The sequence below is a fragment of the Trachurus trachurus genome, assembly GCF_905171665.1.
Source record: "Trachurus trachurus genome assembly, chromosome: 21".
NCBI classification, from domain to species: Eukaryota; Metazoa; Chordata; class Actinopteri; order Carangiformes; family Carangidae; genus Trachurus; species Trachurus trachurus.
Window position 1 is genome coordinate 33,563,021 of NC_139899.1, and position 20,633 is coordinate 33,583,653.

General features: G+C 39.7%; 2 protein-coding genes across 2 annotated transcripts; both read left to right on the top strand.

The window, feature by feature from the left end:
- Positions 1-4,898: 4,898 nt before the first annotated feature.
- Positions 4,899-5,825, top strand: LOC311004142 (olfactory receptor 11A1-like; the record flags this gene model as incomplete). The annotated part of the gene is made up of 1 exon (XM_083996091.1): positions 4,899-5,825. The coding sequence occupies one exon, from the start codon at positions 4,899-4,901 to the stop codon at positions 5,823-5,825; it is 927 nt and encodes a 308-aa protein (XP_083852217.1).
- Positions 5,826-9,595: 3,770 nt separating this feature from the next.
- LOC311004143 (olfactory receptor 11A1-like) lies at positions 9,596-17,377 on the top strand (the record flags this gene model as incomplete). Its single annotated transcript, XM_083996092.1, has 2 exons — positions 9,596-9,911; positions 16,767-17,377. The coding sequence occupies 2 exons, from the start codon at positions 9,596-9,598 to the stop codon at positions 17,375-17,377; spliced, it is 927 nt and encodes a 308-aa protein (XP_083852218.1).
- Between the last annotated feature and the right edge of the window lie 3,256 nt (positions 17,378-20,633).

A 20,633-nucleotide genomic window follows, 5' to 3' on the forward strand; every position in this document is an offset into this window, starting at 1 on the left:
GGAAACGCGGCTTATGTGCAGGCAGAGATCAGAGATGGTGTTTTAAATAACCATGCTAGTGTTTCACCAGCTCTCATCTCTGCCAGTCAGCCTCTCAAACTGCCGCCTCTCTCGCGTGCGGGCGCACCGCACGTAGACACACGTGAGAAAAAAAAAATGTTTTTTTTTTTTTTTTCTGTGAGAGACTGTGGCGGGCCCTAACGAGACTGTGGCGGGTCTCTTTAATTAATTGGAAACACTGGTTCAACATAAAAAAGTGCCAGTGATTGATCCCTCCTATTCTTACAATATCCTGATGAAAAATAAAATCTCTCTGTTGCATAGGTGTGATAATGGTGGTTTTTAAATTTCTTATTAGATCAAAAAAACACCAAATTCAAGTTCTTTTTTACGATGGTGAGCAGTACTCAATTATCCCACCACAGAATAGTTACAGAAGCGATTTATTGGACAAGGCAATATGAAAATAATACTGAGGGCAATGTCTCTTATTTTAAAAGTGAGAAGGTTTCCTTGTAAAAGTAGGACTTTAAGAACAAGGTTAAAATTCGATAGTCCAAGCTCACGACCACGCTCCAGTCTTTGTCCTCCTATAGTCTCTTCCGCCACGCCGAGTAGCCACCGCGAGCCGTCCTCCGTCCGAAGATCCCTCTGTTGTTTGTGCTGCTTCCACTGCTCTCACACGGCCTCCACTTGGCTGTAGCTCCTACTGCGCTGCTTCCCTTCTTTCAGCGTCTTTGGAAAAGAACAAAAAAAAGCACACACATCCGGCTACCTGGCCTTCCTATCAATCAGTCCGTGGGGTTTGCTGCAGCAGACGATTGGCTGGCTGGTCAGAGGTTGCATTCAATGCTTCAATTCGTAATCAGCCGTTTCTAAATCATGCATGTAAATTCAAATCAAAGAAGTAATCAGAATAATCATAATTAAAGAAACCTCAAAACACAAGAATAGATAAATAAATAAACATGCAATTAACAAAATACGGCACATAACAGAAAACAATATTAAATCAGCAGTAATGCATTAACATGACACTAACACAGGCCACTGTTTGATCAACATTGAAGTAACAACAAGCCCATTGGCCTCAGGATACCTCTAACGCCCTGTCCAGATGAATATGCGGCTTCACCGAATCCGATCTTTTTCTTAATCGTTTTGAAAAAAATCTCCGTAAACACGGCATCGTTTTCAGAAATACCTGCGTCCACACGGATCCAGTGAAAATGACCCAAAACGCTGTAGTACATAGGCCAGGCGTGTGTGGAGTGTGTGGCGCTGTAGTGCTGCTACACACAAACACTTAAGACAGAGAAGAAGATGGGAAGTCCCCGCTGAAATTCAATAGAAGAAGAAGTCCCCCGCTGTATTCAAACTCAAACGTGGGATTAAATGTTGACAGGGCGTTGTGTCAGAGTAAATATGACGATCAGTGATGATTAAACAGGCGCGATTCAGCCGCAGCGTCTGAGCGACCTGACGGGAGTCGGCCGTTGTTGTTACGTTACGTCCATAGACTTTGCAGCTGCTGCAGCGGTGTGTGTGTGTGTCTGCTACTTCTCTTTCAGCCAGTTGCTGAGACAAACTAGCCTGTTCACATTTTCAGAGCTCAAGGCTGCCCTCTTCTTTTGAACTATGTTACCTGCCAGTGAGAAAAGTCTCTCGCAAGGGACAGAAGTGGCAGGGCTGCTGAGATACTTGCGGGCCAGGGCAGACAGCTGTGGATGGGCGCCCTCATGAGTTGACCACCACTGCAGTGGGCAGTCTGTCTCACTGATGGTGGGCTCTGCCCTGTAGCGGCCCAGAGCCCTGTTGGGCCCCTCTTCATCCTCTGATTCAGAGTCTGAATTAAACAGCCTTGCTGGCTCCTCTGTGGGTTCTGGAGTGGCAGTGCCTTGCAGCAGTGCCTCTACACTGGTCCACACCCCTCCTCGCTCTTCTTTTGGTAGACACTTTAGGTCCTTAGAATCAGAATCAGGTTTATTGTCGCATAACAGATTTACAGAGTAAAAAGGTGGGTGAAATTCATTTTCGTACATGGTTCCCATCAAATTGTTATTCCATAAAAAGACAGAGGGGGGAGGTAAGAAGGGGGGGTGCAGGGGAAAGGAGGTCAAAAGACCATTACACATGTTACCTTAAAGCGGGGGTCGAGCGCTGTAGCCACCCTGAGCCATTCATGGTTAAGTGTATCTTGGCGTTGAGACAGGTCCTGTTTAAAGGCAGCCTTGAACCTCACCACATAGGCTGGGTCATCATCTGAGACGTCCATGGTGTGGGTCAGGTGGCGGAGAGCAGGTAACACAACAGAGCACGAGACATGTCTCACCCCCAAGGAGCTCAGTCACATATCTGCAGTGGATAGTTTAGGAAAGTGATTTATTATTGTACCAATTTATAGCAGATAGCAACTTTATACTATAGTCATAGTGATATTGATATTCAATACAATACATTTTGGAAAAGCAATTTAATTTATACTGCACTATCATAGTCAATTCACAACGTTTTTCAAGGGACAGCAATGATGAAGGAATCCCATTAATAAAAAAGTTGGTGGGTGTTTATCTGCATGGTTTAAGGAGGGTCTTGAGCCTCTGCAGTCTGTCCCACTCTGCTGCAGTCAACATGGTGAGCTTGTGCTTCTGTTTGGCTAGAGTAGCCTTCACAGCCTCTTGGTTTTTCAGCAGACGAGAGATCATAAACAGCATTGAATTCCACCTTGTGGAAACATCCTGTATCAGTGGCTCTTTGTCTTGTTCGAGTTCTGTTTGCTCCTTGTGCAGTTCCTCTGTGTTTGAGGGGCTGTGTTTAAAATGCCCCACTATCTTACGACATCTTGCCAATGTGGCTGTGAACCCGCTGTCAGCAAGGCAAACTGTGATGGTCCACTGCAACACGTGAGCAACACATGGCATGTGCTGGAATATGAGCCGTCTCATTGCAGCGGTCATGGTTCGGGCACTGTCTGTTCCGATTGTCGTGACTTTTTGTGTGACTTCCCAGGCCTCTGCCACAGACTCAAAATCTTCTGCCATGTTTTCAGCAAAGTGCCTAGTGGTGGTCTTCTGGATGGTCAAGGCAAATGAGTGAAGACGCCACTTGATGTCAATAAAGTGTGCCGTCACACCAAGGTAATTTGAATTGCTAACCGAGGTCCAATGATCCCCGGTCAGGGCAACATATTTTGCTTTCTCCAATAAATTCTCTTTATCTTCCTTTTCATTGTCATAAAGCTGCTGGATTTTTTTTGTCACTGTCTTTCTGCATGGCAGCTCTGCAATCTGTAGTACCTTTTGCAGCCCCTTATCTTCCACCACTCCAAATGGTCTACAGTCGCATGCAATCCAGTGAGCCAGGGAGTTGGTTATTTTTTCAGACGTGGACTTGGTTACCCTGGTCCTGAAACCAGTCATCTGGCTGAGTGTGGGTTGGGTGTGGGTCCTTGTACTCGGAGTCGGGCTAACGTCCACGCTAGCTCCCATGCTAACGCTAGCTGCTATTATGCGGGGTCATCCCTATGTTCCCACAGCCCTATGTTCCCTCAGCCCTATGTTCCCTCAGCCCTATGTTCCCTCATTTCTAACTTTTGTTGTCACTGAAAATTAGGCCCTATTCCCACAGCCCTTTGGTCCCACCATTGGTTGGGTTTAGGCAATGAAGAAAGGAGTTGGTTAAGTTTAGTAAAAAGACCAGGTGGAGGCTAGACAGGCCAGATAGATAGAGTCCAGATAGGTAGAGAGAGTCCAGAGGGAACATAGGGCTGAGGGAACATAGGGCTGAGGGAACATAGGCACGCTCCCCTATATGCTTAGCATTTAGGTGATACCTGAGGCTTGATATGCTGCGGTGATACGCAAACTCCTTCTTGCATAATTTGCACACAACCGTGCTCTTGTCTACGCTGCCATCCTCACGCTTTTTAAAACAACATTTCCCATCCACGGGGCCAACCAAAGCGGTCTCATCTACTTCTTTCTTCATTGTTGTCTGAAGCTGGTCTGAAGCATGTTGGTCTGAAGTCAGTTCTCTGACGGTAGTTGGTGCGCCAGTATAATCGGTACCCCTGAAACTCATCCAGTGAGAAACGTTCCGCGGTGCAAAAATGTGTGCGATTAAAACGCGTTAATTTTTTTTAAGCGTTAATTTTTGTGTAATTAATTAATCGTAATTAACACGTTAAAGTCCCGGCCCTAATATATATATACATTAATCATGATATTTGGAGTTGGAGAGGTGAGGCCATAGCACCAGCATGTGGACGTACTATGCTTGAGCTGTCGCTCACAGTCGCTCAAGCAGGTCATCAGGGGAGTTGAATTTCTGCTCAGGAGTTTTGAAAATTAGAGGGAACATTGCTGGTTGTGTACACCAACAAATCATGGGACGCTATGGTAGTTTCGTGTATGTGTGTGACTGCAGCCTATACTGCCAGACATAAAGTGGAAGCACCAATAGTGTTTTTGTAATTATATAGAATTCCTTTAGGGGTTGACAGAAGTTATGCACTATAGGTTTTATGTCATATTGAGTAATGTTGTATAATGAAGGTCAAACAGTCCTGTGACTTCAGGCCTCTATGGTTTGATGAAGCCATTACAGGTGAGAATCTATTTTAGTAGAAAGTTTAATGAGATCCATGGAGGCTGAGGCAATATTATAAAAACTTTCTACGGACTTTTAACAGTGCACTTTCTGGATGTTGGAGATGAACAATCATCAAGTGCATTTACAGGTCAGATGGGTAAAAGAGGAACAGGCTGGATGTTTGTAATATTGTGAACCTGAGTTCAATCCTGATTCGACTCATTTACATGGTTTTTACCTTTTCCTTGATTGTCCTGTTCTATTTTGCAACGTTTATTATTTTTCATTAATGAAAATAGGCTATATTAATGGATGGTGAATTTAATGTGACCTATATTACATTTGGTGGGCACGTTGACATTGAAAAGAACAGGTATATGTATTTTTGCATAATTTTTGTTGCATATATTCTAATAATCTTGTTTAACTCCACCATTGTGTGTCTGATTTGGATTCACAGAAACCTCCATGAGCCCATGTACATTTTCATCGCAGCTTTGTTAATCAACTCTGTTCTTTTCAGCACAAATATCCACCCGAAGCTGCTGATTGACTTTTTATCTGAAAAACAGATAATTTCATTTCCAACCTGTCTCCTGCAGTTTTTTATAGTTTATGCTCTGGCTGGTGCAGAGTTCTTACTGTTGTCAGCCATGGCCTATGACAGGTATGTGTCTATATGTAAACCTCTGCAGTATGCAACTATCATGAGTAAAAACACAGTTTGTATTATTCTGGGTTTAGCTTGGCTTCTACCTTGTTGTCATACTGTTGTTCCAGTTGTGCTGACAGCTCCTACCAAACGCTGTAGATCAACTGTTAATGGAATTCTCTGCAATAACACAATGTATGGTCTCTACTGTGTGAGGCCAAGAGCACAATCTATATTTGGTAGTATTTTCCTGGTAGTTGCAGCACTTTGCCCCATCCTCTTCATCCTGTTCACCTACACCAGAATATTCCTGATAACATATAGAAGCACCAGAGAAGTGAGGAAAAAAGCAGCTGAGACCTGTCTACCTCACCTGCTGGTATTAATAAGCTTTTCCTGTTTGTGTGCGTATGATGTGATTATAGTACGACTGGGCTCAGATTTTCCAAAAATTGCTCGTTTTATAATGACATTACAAATAATTCTCTATCATCCTCTCTTCAATCCAATTATATATGGACTGAAAATGAAAGAAATCTCTAAACACCTGAAGAGGTTGTTCTGTCGAAACAAAGCTATGTGATGTTGATTTTAATGAGCAGCCATTTGTTTGTATACTGGAGGGTATTTAGTGTGAGCATTTTGCGACCAGGCTACGGTGTAGTTTCATTGGAGAAACAAAACTGACTGAATCTTTCAGTTTGAACAGTTTGATGACAAATCAATGCACTGCACTTGATATGTTTTGTGAATGCAGGCTGAGACTCAAAGGGCCTGTCCTACTAAGATCCCCAATAAAGAGTACTAAATTGCATATTTGGAAGTTGCGCGTTTTGCGGGGGATCTACTGAGAGTTATATCATAAATGACAGTACGCACAAACTGCAGTATTTCAATTGAGGTTTGTATTGTAATCATTCCACCATGGAGAGTTTGGGAGAAGAGCTGGATGGGTGCAATGGCAACATGATATTTGATCCAAAAGATCAATAGAAAAGGGGAAAATAAACATATTGTTAAGCTACGGTAAAGAAGAAACATGGGAGCTTATGTGTGAAAAACTTAACGTGGTTGGTAAAACAAGAAGAGAACAGATGAAGTGAAGAGAAGTGGCAGAACATTAACAATAAAATATAAACAACTTAACAATTGAGGCGTGGTCATGATCTTTATGTATCATTAATAATTGATGACATGCATAGATGTGTGAAATATTTAGAAAGGTTGCTCCTTTCCTGCTGTGTGTCTCTGGCTATAGTTCTAAAAACTTCTTTTTGCCATTGGGTATCAGAATATATTCCAATTAGGGCTGTCAGGCGATTAAAAAAATTAATCTAATTAATTATAGAATTTGTAATTAATTAATCTAATTAATCACATTTTATTCTTATATCTGCTAAAGTTACCCAAATAAAGAATTCAAATTCTAGGACATTACAAAATTGTATTGCATGACTAATCAATTGAATACACCTAGAAGAGAAGATTTGAAATCCACATTTTTATTGGTAAAGTGCGTTTCATAAATGAAATTTAAAAGAAAATGGTCAAGCACATCCCAGCAAACCAATGGGCTCTATGCACAGCTCCAGCACTTGCTGAATTTAAGGCAGGTCCTTCATTTCCTGTCTTACATTATTGGACACACTGATTAATCCAGGTGTGTCTGAGTAGTCACAATGGTCAGACACACCTGGATTAATCAGTTTGTCCAATAATGTAAGACAGGAAATGAAGGAGCTGCCTTAAATCCAGGAAGTGCTGGAGCTGTGCATAGAGCCCATTAGGTCAGGTGAGGAACCGAGGCGCAGCGCCCTGGAGCGCAGGCAGTTTCAGATCACACACACAAAACACACAAACAAACAGGGAAAGAGCGAGAGAGAGAGAGAGAGAGAGAGAGGCAGAGACGAGTGACGAAGTGGCAGAGACGAAGTGGAGGGAGTTTTGACCCACAGCACACGGCATTATAATTATATTAGGTTATTTACTTATCCATGATGTAAAAAAAACAAAAAAAACAGCTCTATGTGAGTAAACAACAGCTGAGGAGCCACGGAGAAATCAGCGTCTGGTGTGAACTGGAGGGACGCGGCCGCTCCGCTTCGCAGCGCTTCGTCCCTCTCTGACTGGCCGCACATCTCGGGTTGCGGGGCGGCCGCTGCAGCGCTTCAGTTCGCCGTCTGTTCTATTTTTCACACGAGCCGTGAGCGCTGTTGTCGAGCTGGATAGACGTACCAGACAGGAAGTCGGGCTCAGAAAAGACGAGAGAATCCGGTCAATTTTCAAAATAAAAGAATTAAATGATGATTAATTAAGTTGTTGCTTGTCCGTCTATTTGTCAGTTGCGTCTGCACGCGAGACACACACATCCATTCATACAGACCTGTGTGTGTGGAAAACCGAGTACAGACGGGTAGAGATGCGAGTGGAGTCGATGTTTGACCGGCGGAGAGAGAGCAGGAGAAGCAGCTCCCTGTGCAGCCAGCCAAGCGTCTGTGAGGAGCCGCTGCTCCCGCTCCGCTTCCGCGGGCAGTGCGTCCAGGCTGTGAGTCGTGTCCATGTCGGTCAGTCTGTTGTCACCCTGCTTTGACTAGCGACGCAGGTGGGAAGTGACCGACACGTCCGGACAAGTTCCTCGGTGCTATGCTACCGTGACGTGCCACTGCCAAGTAGCCAGGGTCATTCAATGGGCCAAATTTAAAGTGCTGGCGCATTGAATTGCCACTCAGAATTAATTGTGCGTTAATTTGCGGTGTAATTAATTAATCTAATTAACGCGTTAAACTGACAGACCTAATTCCAATATATTCAATTATCTCATGTTATCAGAGGCTGTTCATGCACCCTCTGCTGTTCATTCCAGGTAGTTCAGGAAAGAGCTTTGTCCACATGGAGACAGAGAGAGATTGCCTAACTTTAATTAAACACACAAAGTAAAGGTGCGTTCACACCGGACCTTTTATTTTTGTCGCTGTCGCTTGTGTTGCTAAAAAAAAAACGCTCTGTCACTCAGCTGCAGTCACTCGTCACTTTGGAACAATTCAACAGATCGCTCTGATGACGTCATTCAAGCGATTCCAGTGAATTTCACCTCGCTCGGAGTCGCTCTTTTCTTCCCGTTTGTATTGGTCCAGCACGGCTGACATGTTGACCTGTTGTGGAAGTCCCACAAGCGCCGTGCAAGGTCAAGCCGGTTTTGCTCCGGCGGAGTTGTATTACGTTTCCATGATTTCAGTAGTCGTCATAGTTACGCAGAGATTGCGGAAGCCAATCAGCACTGAGCGACAAACGACTGGCGGCCAGAGAGCGACAGACTCTTGCTCTGACTTGCTTGGGCATAGATTACAGTGCATCCAGAAAAAAAAATCTATCCCATCAGTCACAACATTTCACAGACCTGGACAATCCCTGGACACTGTGAGTGACAGACAAACAACCAATCATTTAACAGCTGTGTAGTTGGGTTGCAGCGTCATCGCCAGGTTCATTGGTAACAGAACAGCTGGTGAGAGAACGTGAGGCCGAAGGAGAGGAGATTAAAAAGGAACATGTAGCTTGTCGGTACAGTAACGGTAACAGTGCAGCATTAATGACGCAGTGGCCGCTCACCATCACTGAAATGCTAGATTGAATCTCTGATTAAATACGCCGAACCGCAAGCGTCTTGCATCGACCCTGGGTTCAATTCCACCCGGCGGACCCTTTGCTGCGTGTCAATCCCCCCTCTCACTCTCTCGCCCTCCCTGTCTCTCTCCAGCTGTCCCTTAAAAAGAAAGCCCCCCCCCCCAAAAAAAAAAAAAAAACTCTGACTTGTGAGCTGGTAGCGGTGAGAAATTTAGGTTGCCGACCCCTGATCTTGATTAAAACAAGTACCGATACCCAGCACTTCTATGAATACAAATAAGGTAAACAATGCTGAAAATACAGAAGATTATTCAGATGTAAAATATCAGTGTTTTTGTAATTCCACATGCCAGCCTTTAATGTCACATTGAGTAATGTTGTATCATGAAGCACACATCTGAGTTAAAGAGGTCAAACAGTGCTGTGACTTCAGCCCTCCAGGGTTTGATGAAGTCCTTACACATTAGAATCTATTTTAGTAGAAAGTTTAATGAGATCCATGGAGGCTGAGGCAATAATATGAAAACTTTATACAGACTTGAACAGTCACTTTCTGAACAATCACCAGGTGTATCAGAAGCTCAGGTGGATAAATGAGGAACAGGCTGGATGTTTATGATACTGTGAGACAACGAGATTTTTTATTTTCACTCATGTGCTGATGAATGAATCTGTCTGTTCTTTCACTTGATATTAATTACCATTACTGTTATTATCAGGAAAGCATTAATGGATGACGAACAGAATGTAACATATATAACTCTTGGTGGGCATGTGGAAGTGCAGAAATACAGATATCTTTATTTTTTAATCATGTTTACAGTTTATATTCTAATAATCTGCTGTAATTTCACCATTGTGTGTCTGATCTGGAGTCGCAGAAACCTCCATGAGCCCATGTACATTTTCATTGCAGCTTTGTTAATCAACTCTGTTCTTTTCAGCACCAACATCTACCCAAAGCTGCTGATTGACTTTTTGTCAGAAAAACAGATAATTTCTTATTCAGCTTGTCTATTTCAGTTTTTTTTATTTTACTCTTTAAGTGGTTCAGAGTTCTTACTGTTGTCAGCCATGGCCTATGACAGGTATGTGTCTATATGTAAACCTCTGCAATATGCAACTATCATGAGAAAAATAACAGTGAGTATTTTCCTGGGTTTAGCTTGGCTTATTCCTGCTTGTCAGATTGCAGTGCCAGCTATACTGAGTGTTGATATGAAACTCTGTCATTTCACTTTGAGTGGGATGTTTTGTAACAATGCAATTTATAATCTCCACTGTGTGAGTTCAAGAACACGATCAATATTTGGTATTTTTGCTCTGGCAAATATTGCACTATTCCCTCTGCTCTTCATCCTGTTCACATACACCAGGATACTGATCATCTGCTACAGAAGCAGTAAAACTGTGAGGAAGAAAGCTGCACAGACCTGTTTACCTCACCTGCTGGTTTTAATCAGCTTCTCCTGTTTGTGTGCATATGATGTTATCATAATCAGAGTTCTGTCTGATTTTCCAAAAACTGTCCGATTTATTATGACTTTACTGTCGATTCTGTATCATCCTCTCTTTAATCCAATTATATATGGACTGAAAATGACAGAAATATCAAAACACTTGAAGAGATTGTTCTGTCAAACCAAAGTTATCTGATGTATTAAAAATGAGTTTATGTTAATATTAGTGTCAGTGGTGCTTATGTACAGCCATTTGTCTGTAATAATATTGTTGATGATGAAAATAAATTATTTCCCATGGAAACAAGTAACTGTATCATTAATTGACTTATCAATATATTGAACACATCAGTTATACAGTATCATTACTCATGACTGATCTACCATAACTACTGTATAACATGATGCCTATGACTTTTTTTTTTTTTGGAAAAGATCTCACAATGCCATTGTCTGAATGTAGTACAATATATTAATCATACTAACATAACTTTGCCAGTGCATAGATAGTTACAGCTCCGTGCTCACAGAGCAGAGATGCATGAGGGTGAATTGTGCTCACAACGTGTGAGTGATGTCCTCAGACACACTAAATATTAAGCCGACTAGCTTAATGTCATGAATGTTCATAGTGGAATCATGTTGGAAAATGATATCACATGTAAACAACTTCAACAACCTGTCAGGTCGCCATCAAAAATGACATCAATCTGAATTTCTTTTGTTATTTTAAATGAGCACAATGGGGATACTACTGTAGCCTGCTTCACTACAGGCCAGAAGTTTGGAAGCAAGATTAACTTTGTACAAAAAAGATCATAGTTTAATTGGTATACTTTGCAACAAAATAAACATGATTATCATAGAAAGAGTCACATCAGTCACATCAGAATAAATGTTAACTGAAACTATCAGGTATTTGGATTTTTCTGTCTTAGATTTTGCTTTCTTCAAAGTAACCGCCTCTGACTTTAACAACAGCATGGCATAATTGAGGCATTTTTTCCACAAGTTTTTTTATGTGCCAGGAATTGCATTCCAAGCTTTCTTAAGTTCCCTGGTGAAAAAAAAGTGTACTTTATTGTATTTCAAGTATATTCGTATTTTGAATAGTATATTGACAATGTAATTATACAAATTGTACTTTATATAAATATATACAAATTACACTAACATCACACTTTCACGCTAACACTTTTAACACACTTGAAAATAATTATACTATATTACACTTTATAGAAATATATTAAACTAAAATATACTTAAAGTGAAATTTATGTGTAATTTCTAAAGTGTACTTATTTGAAATTTGTTTTCACACATACTTTTGATATATTTTAAAATGTATGCTAAAATTGTCATTGTAAAATACAATGATAACATATTTTGAAAGTATACATTTTAATATCAACACTGTAATATTAAGTTTGAGTGTATTTTAAGTTACATTTAAGTTTAATTATAAAGTGAAGTTATTTATGCTTGTAGCCTACTTCAGGGCATTTTGGAAAGTGGTATTAGCCTATGCACCTAAACCCGTTTATTAAATTTTGTGCTGTGTGTTTGGCAAAAAAAAAAAAAGATAGGCTATGCATGAAATCACATGAAACAATACACTTAATTAACACTTAACAATCATCCACAAGAGCGTTGTAGAGTTGTTGGATTGTGTGTTTGATAGTCTCCGTAGCGGTAGCTGAGCAGCTCATGTCTCTGCCCCGCCGATCTAAAAACAGCTTGTAGGTTACCGTCAATTACAGTAAAAGTAACGAACCCTATCCCTAAGACTAGGGATTAACGGGCAAATCTGCCAAAATGTTGAAATATCCCTTTAAGCACATTGTTTTAATGTTATAATGTCTGTTGTAACCAAGGTTAAAAGTCTGTATTAAAAATTAGTTGATTGCATATTAAAACAGCTGAATTCATATTTAAAAAGTTAATTAATAAATACTAAGTTATGTTAATAATTAAAAACAGATACTTACCTATAAAAAGAAATTGAACAGTGATAAAATATTTTTTTATACGTTTATTTTGAAAGAGATTGGCTGGAGATGAGCTGTCAGCCAATCGGGAAGAAGCTCCCGCCCCTTGACCTGCTCAGAACAAGGTTCACTTCCTCCGGAGCCGTTGTCAGGAGAGCGAGCAGCCCCGCATCGAGCACGACACTTAGCTTGTGAAGAGGAGACACTAGTAAAAGTTGATAAAAGTGATTAAAAACTACGGGATAACTCCGGTGACGCCCTGGACCTGTGAGAGTGAAGCTAGAGGGACCCGACATCTCCACCAAGAAGAAAACGCATCGGTGAGAAAATGTTTTTTCCATGCTAAATGCTAACCGCCAGTGCTAATCAGTGCTAATACCAGAGACCTTACCCACTCGTGTGAATCACTAGCGTTAAAGCTAGCACTAGCTTCATTTTGAAGGTGCAATATGAGACGTTTTGAGAATTTGTTGCACACTGAACTGTAAAATCTGATGATTTAGCACAGTATCTGCGTTTTTAGCACGCCGAGTCACTATTTTATGCTAAGACATGGCAGAAGGTGCACACTGTACGTCTTCTTACTGGTATTAATGTTATATTTGCATGCTTATTACTATGTGAAGACGTTATTTTTATATTATTGATGTGGAGAAGTTATTTTAATAACTTAATCTCTGATATTTTGAGAATGTTGCTATGATATTATTGGGTGTGGTGTCATATTACAATGTTTATTCAGTTAGAAATATTCTCTGTGAATTGAGTGGATTTAACATGATTTATATATTGTATTTCATGATTGAGAGTTGAGAGAATTAAGAGAATGTTCTGACATTACTCATCATAGGTCAGGTTTTCCTGTTGGATCCTTTGAACCTTGGACCTACCCGGATGTTGGAGCCTGGATCGAGACGTTTGATGGCGAACCACAGCCTGGAGGACAACTAGAGATATGGTGCCCGCAAAGAATCAAGAACCTGGATCCTTTCATCACTTCATTACACACACACACACACACATATCCAACACATTCAAGCATGCGGTAGGATAGATCCTCTTCACTTCCTCAGTGGACTGAACATTTCATACTGGGAGTGACTGAAAAAAGAGGTGACTTGAACTTTCAAACATAGCTGCAATTTTTTTTTTTTTTTATGTTCCTACTTACCTGGGTAAGAATTGTGTTACACTGTGTATGTACATGTGTTTTGCTTATCCTTCTTTAAAGGACAATTCCAGGCAAATTCAACTTGAGGGTGTATGTTCTTATCATTTTAAGTCTAAAAGAAGGAATGTGAAGATTTTCAGTTTAACGTCTCCTGTTTTGCGGTAGCTGCGTCTGTCCCCGCATCGCTACGGCAGCAATGAATGGGAGTGGATGCAAGTTCCGCTGGTTAGGCTGTTTACATCCCTCAAAGCCGCAATTTTTTTCCACAGACAGCGTCAGATGGTTACTCAAACATGCACTGAGAAGTTTCTTTACTTCAAGCAAGCCGACATGCTTGTAAAACTAGATCTAAATTCAAAGTCTCACGCGAGACCCTGTTGCCGTGCTCGGTGCATTCAGGGGTAGTCAGAAAGCTACCGTTTGTGTCATAAACACAGGAATATCGACTCTTGACTTGCTTCAAGTAAAAAACACGTATCGGCGCATGTTTGAGTCGCCACCTGACGCTGTCTGTTGAAAAAAATGTACACTTCAAGCAAGTAAAGAGTCGATATTCCTGTGTTTATGACACAAAAGGTAGCTCCTACTGCACCTGAATGCACCGAGCAGGGTCTCGCACAAGACTTTGAATTAGATCTAGTTTTACAAGCATGTCGGCTTGCTTGAAGTAAATAAACTTCTCGGTACATGTTTGAGTCTCCATCTGACGCTGTCTGTGGAAAAAAATGCGGCTTTGAGGGATGTAAACAGGCTAACCAGCGGAACTTGCATCCACTCCCATTCATTGCTGCCGTAGCGATGCGGGGACAGACGCAGCTACCGCAAAACAGGAGCGATTAAAATGAAAATCTTCACATTCCTTCTTTTAGACCCAAAATGATAGGAACATACACCCCCAAGTTGAATTCACCTGGAATTGTCCTTAAAGGTTTATTTGTAATGTTTAGGTCTGCTGCCTGAAATAAACCTATTTCTATTTTCTATTTCCTATGTACGAAAGAAGCAATATTTGAAAATGTGTTATTAAAGTTTTCCTTTGAAAATGTTTAAAAGCCATATGTAAATGTTTATACATTTAGAGATAGTACAAGTTTCTGTATTATTTGCAATGTATTATTATAATTTGGATGTGGTTTAAATACATTAAAGTATGTTTTTTTAACTGGAAGTAGTCCCACAAGTCTTTCAGCCTTTAGTATACTTGTAACACATTTGCATGAAGGTAGAAAGTAGTATACCAAAAGTATAATTAAGTATATATTTTAATACACTAACATCTAATTTTTAATGTGCTCATAATACAAACAAAGTACACTTTAATTTAACTAATTAGGCATATATTAGTACATGAAATGTCATGTACTTAAAGTGCACTAAATATACTTTAATTTGTTCCACTTTAGTACACAAAAGTACACTAAATACACTTTAAGTTGAGCTTTTCTACAACTTAATTACAATTTAAATATACTTAACACAAAATTAGTTGTTCCAATTTAGCACTCTTCAAGTTAACTAATCTTAAACACACTTGAAATATAATGATGATTAGTGCGGCTTGAAGTACACAAAAGTATGCTAAATTTTAGTACACTTAGTACATTAATTTTTCACCAGGGTTCATCAATGAGAGACTGCGTTTTTGTGAGATGTACTTTTCTGACTGATCGATCAAATTCGTCCAACACAAGCTCAATTGGAGAGAAGTCTGGAGACTGAGGGGACCAAACAATTTTTCATAGAATACCTTCCTCTTCTTTTTCTGACTTTCCTCTATCATCATGACTTCCAGATTCTTCAGGGTGTAGTGAACTGCTTTGTTGGACACCATTAGGCGTTTTGCAATTTCTCTTTCAGTGTATTCTTGTTTCCTCAATGTACAAATCTGTACACTTGTTTCTTTACTCAGCTGTTTCTTCCCAGCCATCTCTGTGGTAGTTTGTCAGATGAACAAAGTATAAACATATACCTAAAGGTAAATTGAGGAAAATGCTGCAAATCAATGACAGCAATGTCTGATCATGCAGTAAATACTTCCCAAAATCCATAGAACCTTTTAAGAAAGCATTGTGAACAGAAATTTTAAGTTGCTTCCAAATGTTTGGCCTGTAGTGTACATACAGCAAATATATAATTTATATCATGTAAAAATATAAAACATATAATTTAAATAAAACCAGAAAGAAGTTCCAATTACTTGTGAAAAAGATCAGTACTTGTGAAATGAAGTGAGTGAAGGATTCACATGGCCACCTGGCTCCATTTAATTAAGACTGAGTAACAGCTATTATAAGTTTGTAATTCATTGTTTTGAAGTTTGTCCTCCTCTTCTGCCCCAGTAAAGACCTTTTAGGTCAACACCGCTCAGTGAGTAGCTGTGTTTGAATAAAAGCTTTTAAACAAAGGAACTTTCTGCTGCTCCACCTAAAAGTGCCTGAAGTTTTTCTTTTACTTGCTTGTTGTTATTATTGTCCTAAAGTAGAATATTTTATGAATTATTTAATTGTTTCTCCATGTCCAATTGATCTGTTATAGCAGCTGTGGGAAGGGGTCCTGTAGGATACGACCATCACACTCTTGATGACACCAACTGTAGAAGTCAACAGTGCAGACCCAAACAACTGCATAATGTTGTATAAAAGAGCGTTAAGAGGTCAAACAGTGCTGTGACTTCAGGCCTCAAGGATTTGAAAAAGTTCTTTACACATTAGGATCTACTTTAGTTTAGTTTAATGAGATCCATGGAGGCTGAAGGAATATAATAAAAGGTTTAGACAGATTTTAACAGTTCATTTTCATTTTTGTTTTCTGAGATGGATTTCACCACGTGCATTTTAATGCCAGGTATCTAAATGAATGAAGAATTCCAAATTGTTAAGGTTGGACTTATCTTTTAAATCATGTATGTTGGTTACATGCCTGAATGCATGTTTCATTTCTGATCACTTTGATTGACCACGCATTCATGGAAGACAAGTTTAATGTTACATACCTAATTCTTGATGGGTATGTGGAGGTTGATAAATACAGATATGTTTATTTTTTGATTATGTTTACAATATATGCTCTAATAATCATCAGTAATTCTACCATTGTGTATCTTATTATGGTTCATAAAAACCTTCATGAGCCGATGTACATTTTCATTGCAGCTTTGCTCTTGAACAGTGTCCTTTACAGCACCGTTATTTACCCAAAGCTTTTGGTTGACTTTTTATCTGAAAAACAGGTCATATCTTACTCAGCCTGCATTTTTCAGTTTTTTGTATTTTACTTTTTAGGCAGTTCAGAGTTCTTACTGTTATCAGCCATGGCCTATGACAGATATGTGTCAATATGTAAACCTCTGCAATATGCAACTATGATGAAAAAAGAAACAATTGTTATTTTCCTGGTTTTATCTTGGCTTATACCTGCCTGCCACATTGCAGTCCCTGCAATAGTGAGTGCTGAAACTAGACTGTGTAACCTTACTCTGAAGGGAATATTTTGCAACAATTCAATTTACAGACTTCAGTGTGTAAGATCAAGTTTAATTACAACATATGGTGTCATTGCTTTGTTAGATCTGGTAATAATCCCTATGCTGTTCATAATTTTCACCTACACAAAGATTCTCTTCATTTCCTATCGAAGCTGTAGAGAAGTCAGGAAAAAAGCTGCAGAGACGTGTTTACCTCATTTGTTGGTTTTAATAAGTTTTTCTTTTTTAAGTGCATATGATGTCAGTATAGCTCGAGTGGAATCCAAATTTCCAAAAACTGCACGCTTAATAATGACTCTACAGATAGTTTTGTATCATCCTTTGTTTAATCCACTCATATATGGGCTAAAAATGAAGGAAATTTCTAAACACCTCAAAAGGCTGCTCTGTGCAGCCAAAAGCATCTGATGTATTAACACAGATTTCTCATGTACAGTCATTTTTTTCTAAAATAATCATGCCGTAACGCTGATTCCTGAATGGTATTTAGTGTAATGTTTCCATGAGTTCTCATTGTATTTTGTTTTACTGACATAAAATAAAAAAATAAACCCTGGTGGTTTTTGGTGTACTGGTGGAGTTGTTGTTTGAATTATATGGTAAAGAAATCAATGTTTTTAAGCTGAATTTTATCAATATTAAGTCCTTTTTTCTTAATCATGGTATTTGCACATTTATGTGACCAATGACCAGGTGCACTGGAAAGTCTTGAGGAATATTCTTGACACTGCTCTTGCTGAGGATCACAATGTATTCCTCATTTAGGCCGTAAGGTGAACCCTGTTCTTGTTTCATCCCGCTCCGACATCCGGGGACTACACGATCTTTATTTAATAAAAAAGATAGATTCATGCTCAGCTAATCAGCGGGAGTTCGTAGCTCATAACCCCGCAAGAGTCCCGTGATTGGGACCGTAATTCGGCACTAGTTCCTTCTGAGCGTAATGAGATTTTGGTTTGCAGTGGAGGCACGGCCATCACGAGATAGCGCTACACCAATAAGATACCTGCTTTTAGTAAACACAACGGCAATCTACGCCGACTTTTCAACATATTGTATGCCAAGCATCCAGAAGAGGCGGTCGTTATTTCACTAGATGCACAGCGTGCGTTCGATCAAGTAGGGTGGCCCTACATGACGTCTGTGCTTAAAAAGTTTGGATTTGGACCCTCCTTCATGAAATGGATTGAAATAATTTATTCACGACCGACTGCATCAGTTATTACTAATCAGAATACCTCCCCTCCATTTGCAATACACAGAGGGACCCGTCAAGGTTGCCCCCTCTTCACCTTTTTGTTTGCGATTATCATCGAACTGCTCGCTGCTAGTATCAGACAGAGCCCTTTAATCTCCCCATTAACATGTTTGGCTATAAACACTATCTTTCGATATATGCTGACGACATTCTCCTGTATATTTCCCAACCGCAAGTATCAATACCTCCTCTCCTGGCTCTCATTAAAAAATTTGGCAATCTCTCAGGATTTTCCATCAATTGGGAGAAAAGTGAACTTATGCCAGTCTCTGCAGCAGTTAATAAGGAATATTTGCAATCCATTCCATTTAAGAAATCCTACAAAGCTTAGGTGTGACTGTCACCAAAAACCGAAATGAGCTCCTTCGATTAAACTGGCAAAGCAGAATTGAGCAACTCAAAACCAATATGGAGTTTTGGAAAACCCTCCCAATATCCATGGTTGGGAAGATAAATGCAATTAAGAATGATTAAGATGATCATACTTCAAACAGTTAGACTCGATTGTTATACCTTTCATTTGGAGTTATAAAACTGTTACAATCTCTAAAAAACACCTATCAAAGCCAAAGGATATGGGAGGTTTTGCTTTACCAAATTTTAAGTTTTTGGCTGCGCATTTAGCCATTCTTTCATGGTGGAAAAAGGGCCCTCCTTCTGTGGCAGACTCCTGCCCTGCGTGGTTGTGTACAGAAAGAATGCTTTGCAAAAAAACTTCATTATCCGCTCTTCTTAACAGTCCCACTGCTGTAAAAAAGGCATACTTTAATAACAGTTTTGTAATTGGTAGCACCATAAGAATCTGGAAGCAGATAAAACACTACATTGAGGCTCCAAAAACCTACTTAGACACTCCAATATGTAAAAACCATTCTTTTTTGCCAGGTCTTACTGATAGCGTTTTCCTCCTCTGGAAACAGAAAGGCATTTGCAACATAGGTGATTTATACATTGATGGCATTTTTGGATCATACCTACAACTTGTAGCTAAATACGACATCCCTAAATCTGGCCTTTTTCGATTCTTTCAAATCCGAAATTATGTCAGGACGCACTTACCCAACTTTGAAACTCTGGTAGTATGGGGTCCTTGAGGCAATAAATAAATTTGACCCTGCTGCTAAAGGGGCAGTTTCGTTCTTTTACCAGATTTAGCTAAATAATACTTCATTAAACACAGCAAGTATTCGGCAGGCTTGGAAAGATGAGCTGAATGTAGAATTGGAAGAAAAAGTATGGGATGAATGTCTGAAAAGTATACATGACTGTTCTGTGAATGTCAGGCATTGCCTTATGCAGTTTAAGACACTACATAGACTTTATTATTCTAGAGAAAAACTGCACAGTTTCTTTCCTGATGTTTCACCCATTTGCAACAGATGCAAGTCTGTGACTGGTAATTTAGTACATTCTTCTTGGTTATGCAGTAAACTGTACACATACTGGAAAAGTATTTTTCATTGCTTCTCTATGGCTTATGGTAAATGTTGGGAGCCTGATCCATTAGTAGCCATTCTCGGGACAACTACCCCTTTGTCTTCTGCCAACAAATATCAGAAAAAGGCTATTCTATTTGGAACTGTGATTGCAAAAAAATGTATCCTCCGGACATGGAAGGCAGACACTGCACCCACATACGATTTGTGGCTAAGGGAAATGGCGAACATGCTTCACCTGGAGAGACTGAGACTTTGTAATGAAGACAGAGAAGAAATGTTTAAAAGAATGTGGGACCCTGTTCTGCAATTACTTCAAAGAAAGGACTAATGTGTTAATGTGAAACACCTTGCTATGTGTACTTCTTATTTTAATTTTAATTTTGTACAGTTTTCTTTAAATATGTTTAGTTTATTGTATTGACTGTGGCCTTTATTATATTCTTAAGAGATGAGCTGATTCTGTTCATGGTTTACTTGTTTGTTTTGGGGTAGGGGGAGGGTCTTGTTCTGTTTTCGTTTTGTTTGTTTCCTCTGTTTGTCCCGTGTCTTTCTTAAATTTTGAAAAGCAATAAACATATATTCAAAAAAAAAAAAAAAAAAAGAAGTCAACAGTGCAGACCCAAGCAGCTGCGTAACTGTGTAGAAGAAAGCACTGAGAGGTCAAACATTGCTGCGACTTGAGGCCTCCAGGGTTCGATTAAGTTCCTTACACATTACGATCTATTTTAGTTGAGTTTAATGAGATCCATGGAGGCTGAGGGAACATAATAAAAAGTTTAGACAGATTTGAACAGTTCATTTTCATTTTCTGAAGATGAGCTTTCAACGGTTGCACTTTAATGCCAGGTATCTGAATGAATGAAGAATTCCAAATTGTTATGGTTGGACTTATCTTTTAAATCATGTATGCTGGTTACATGCCTGAATGCATGTTTCATTTCTGATCACTTTGATTGACCACGCATTC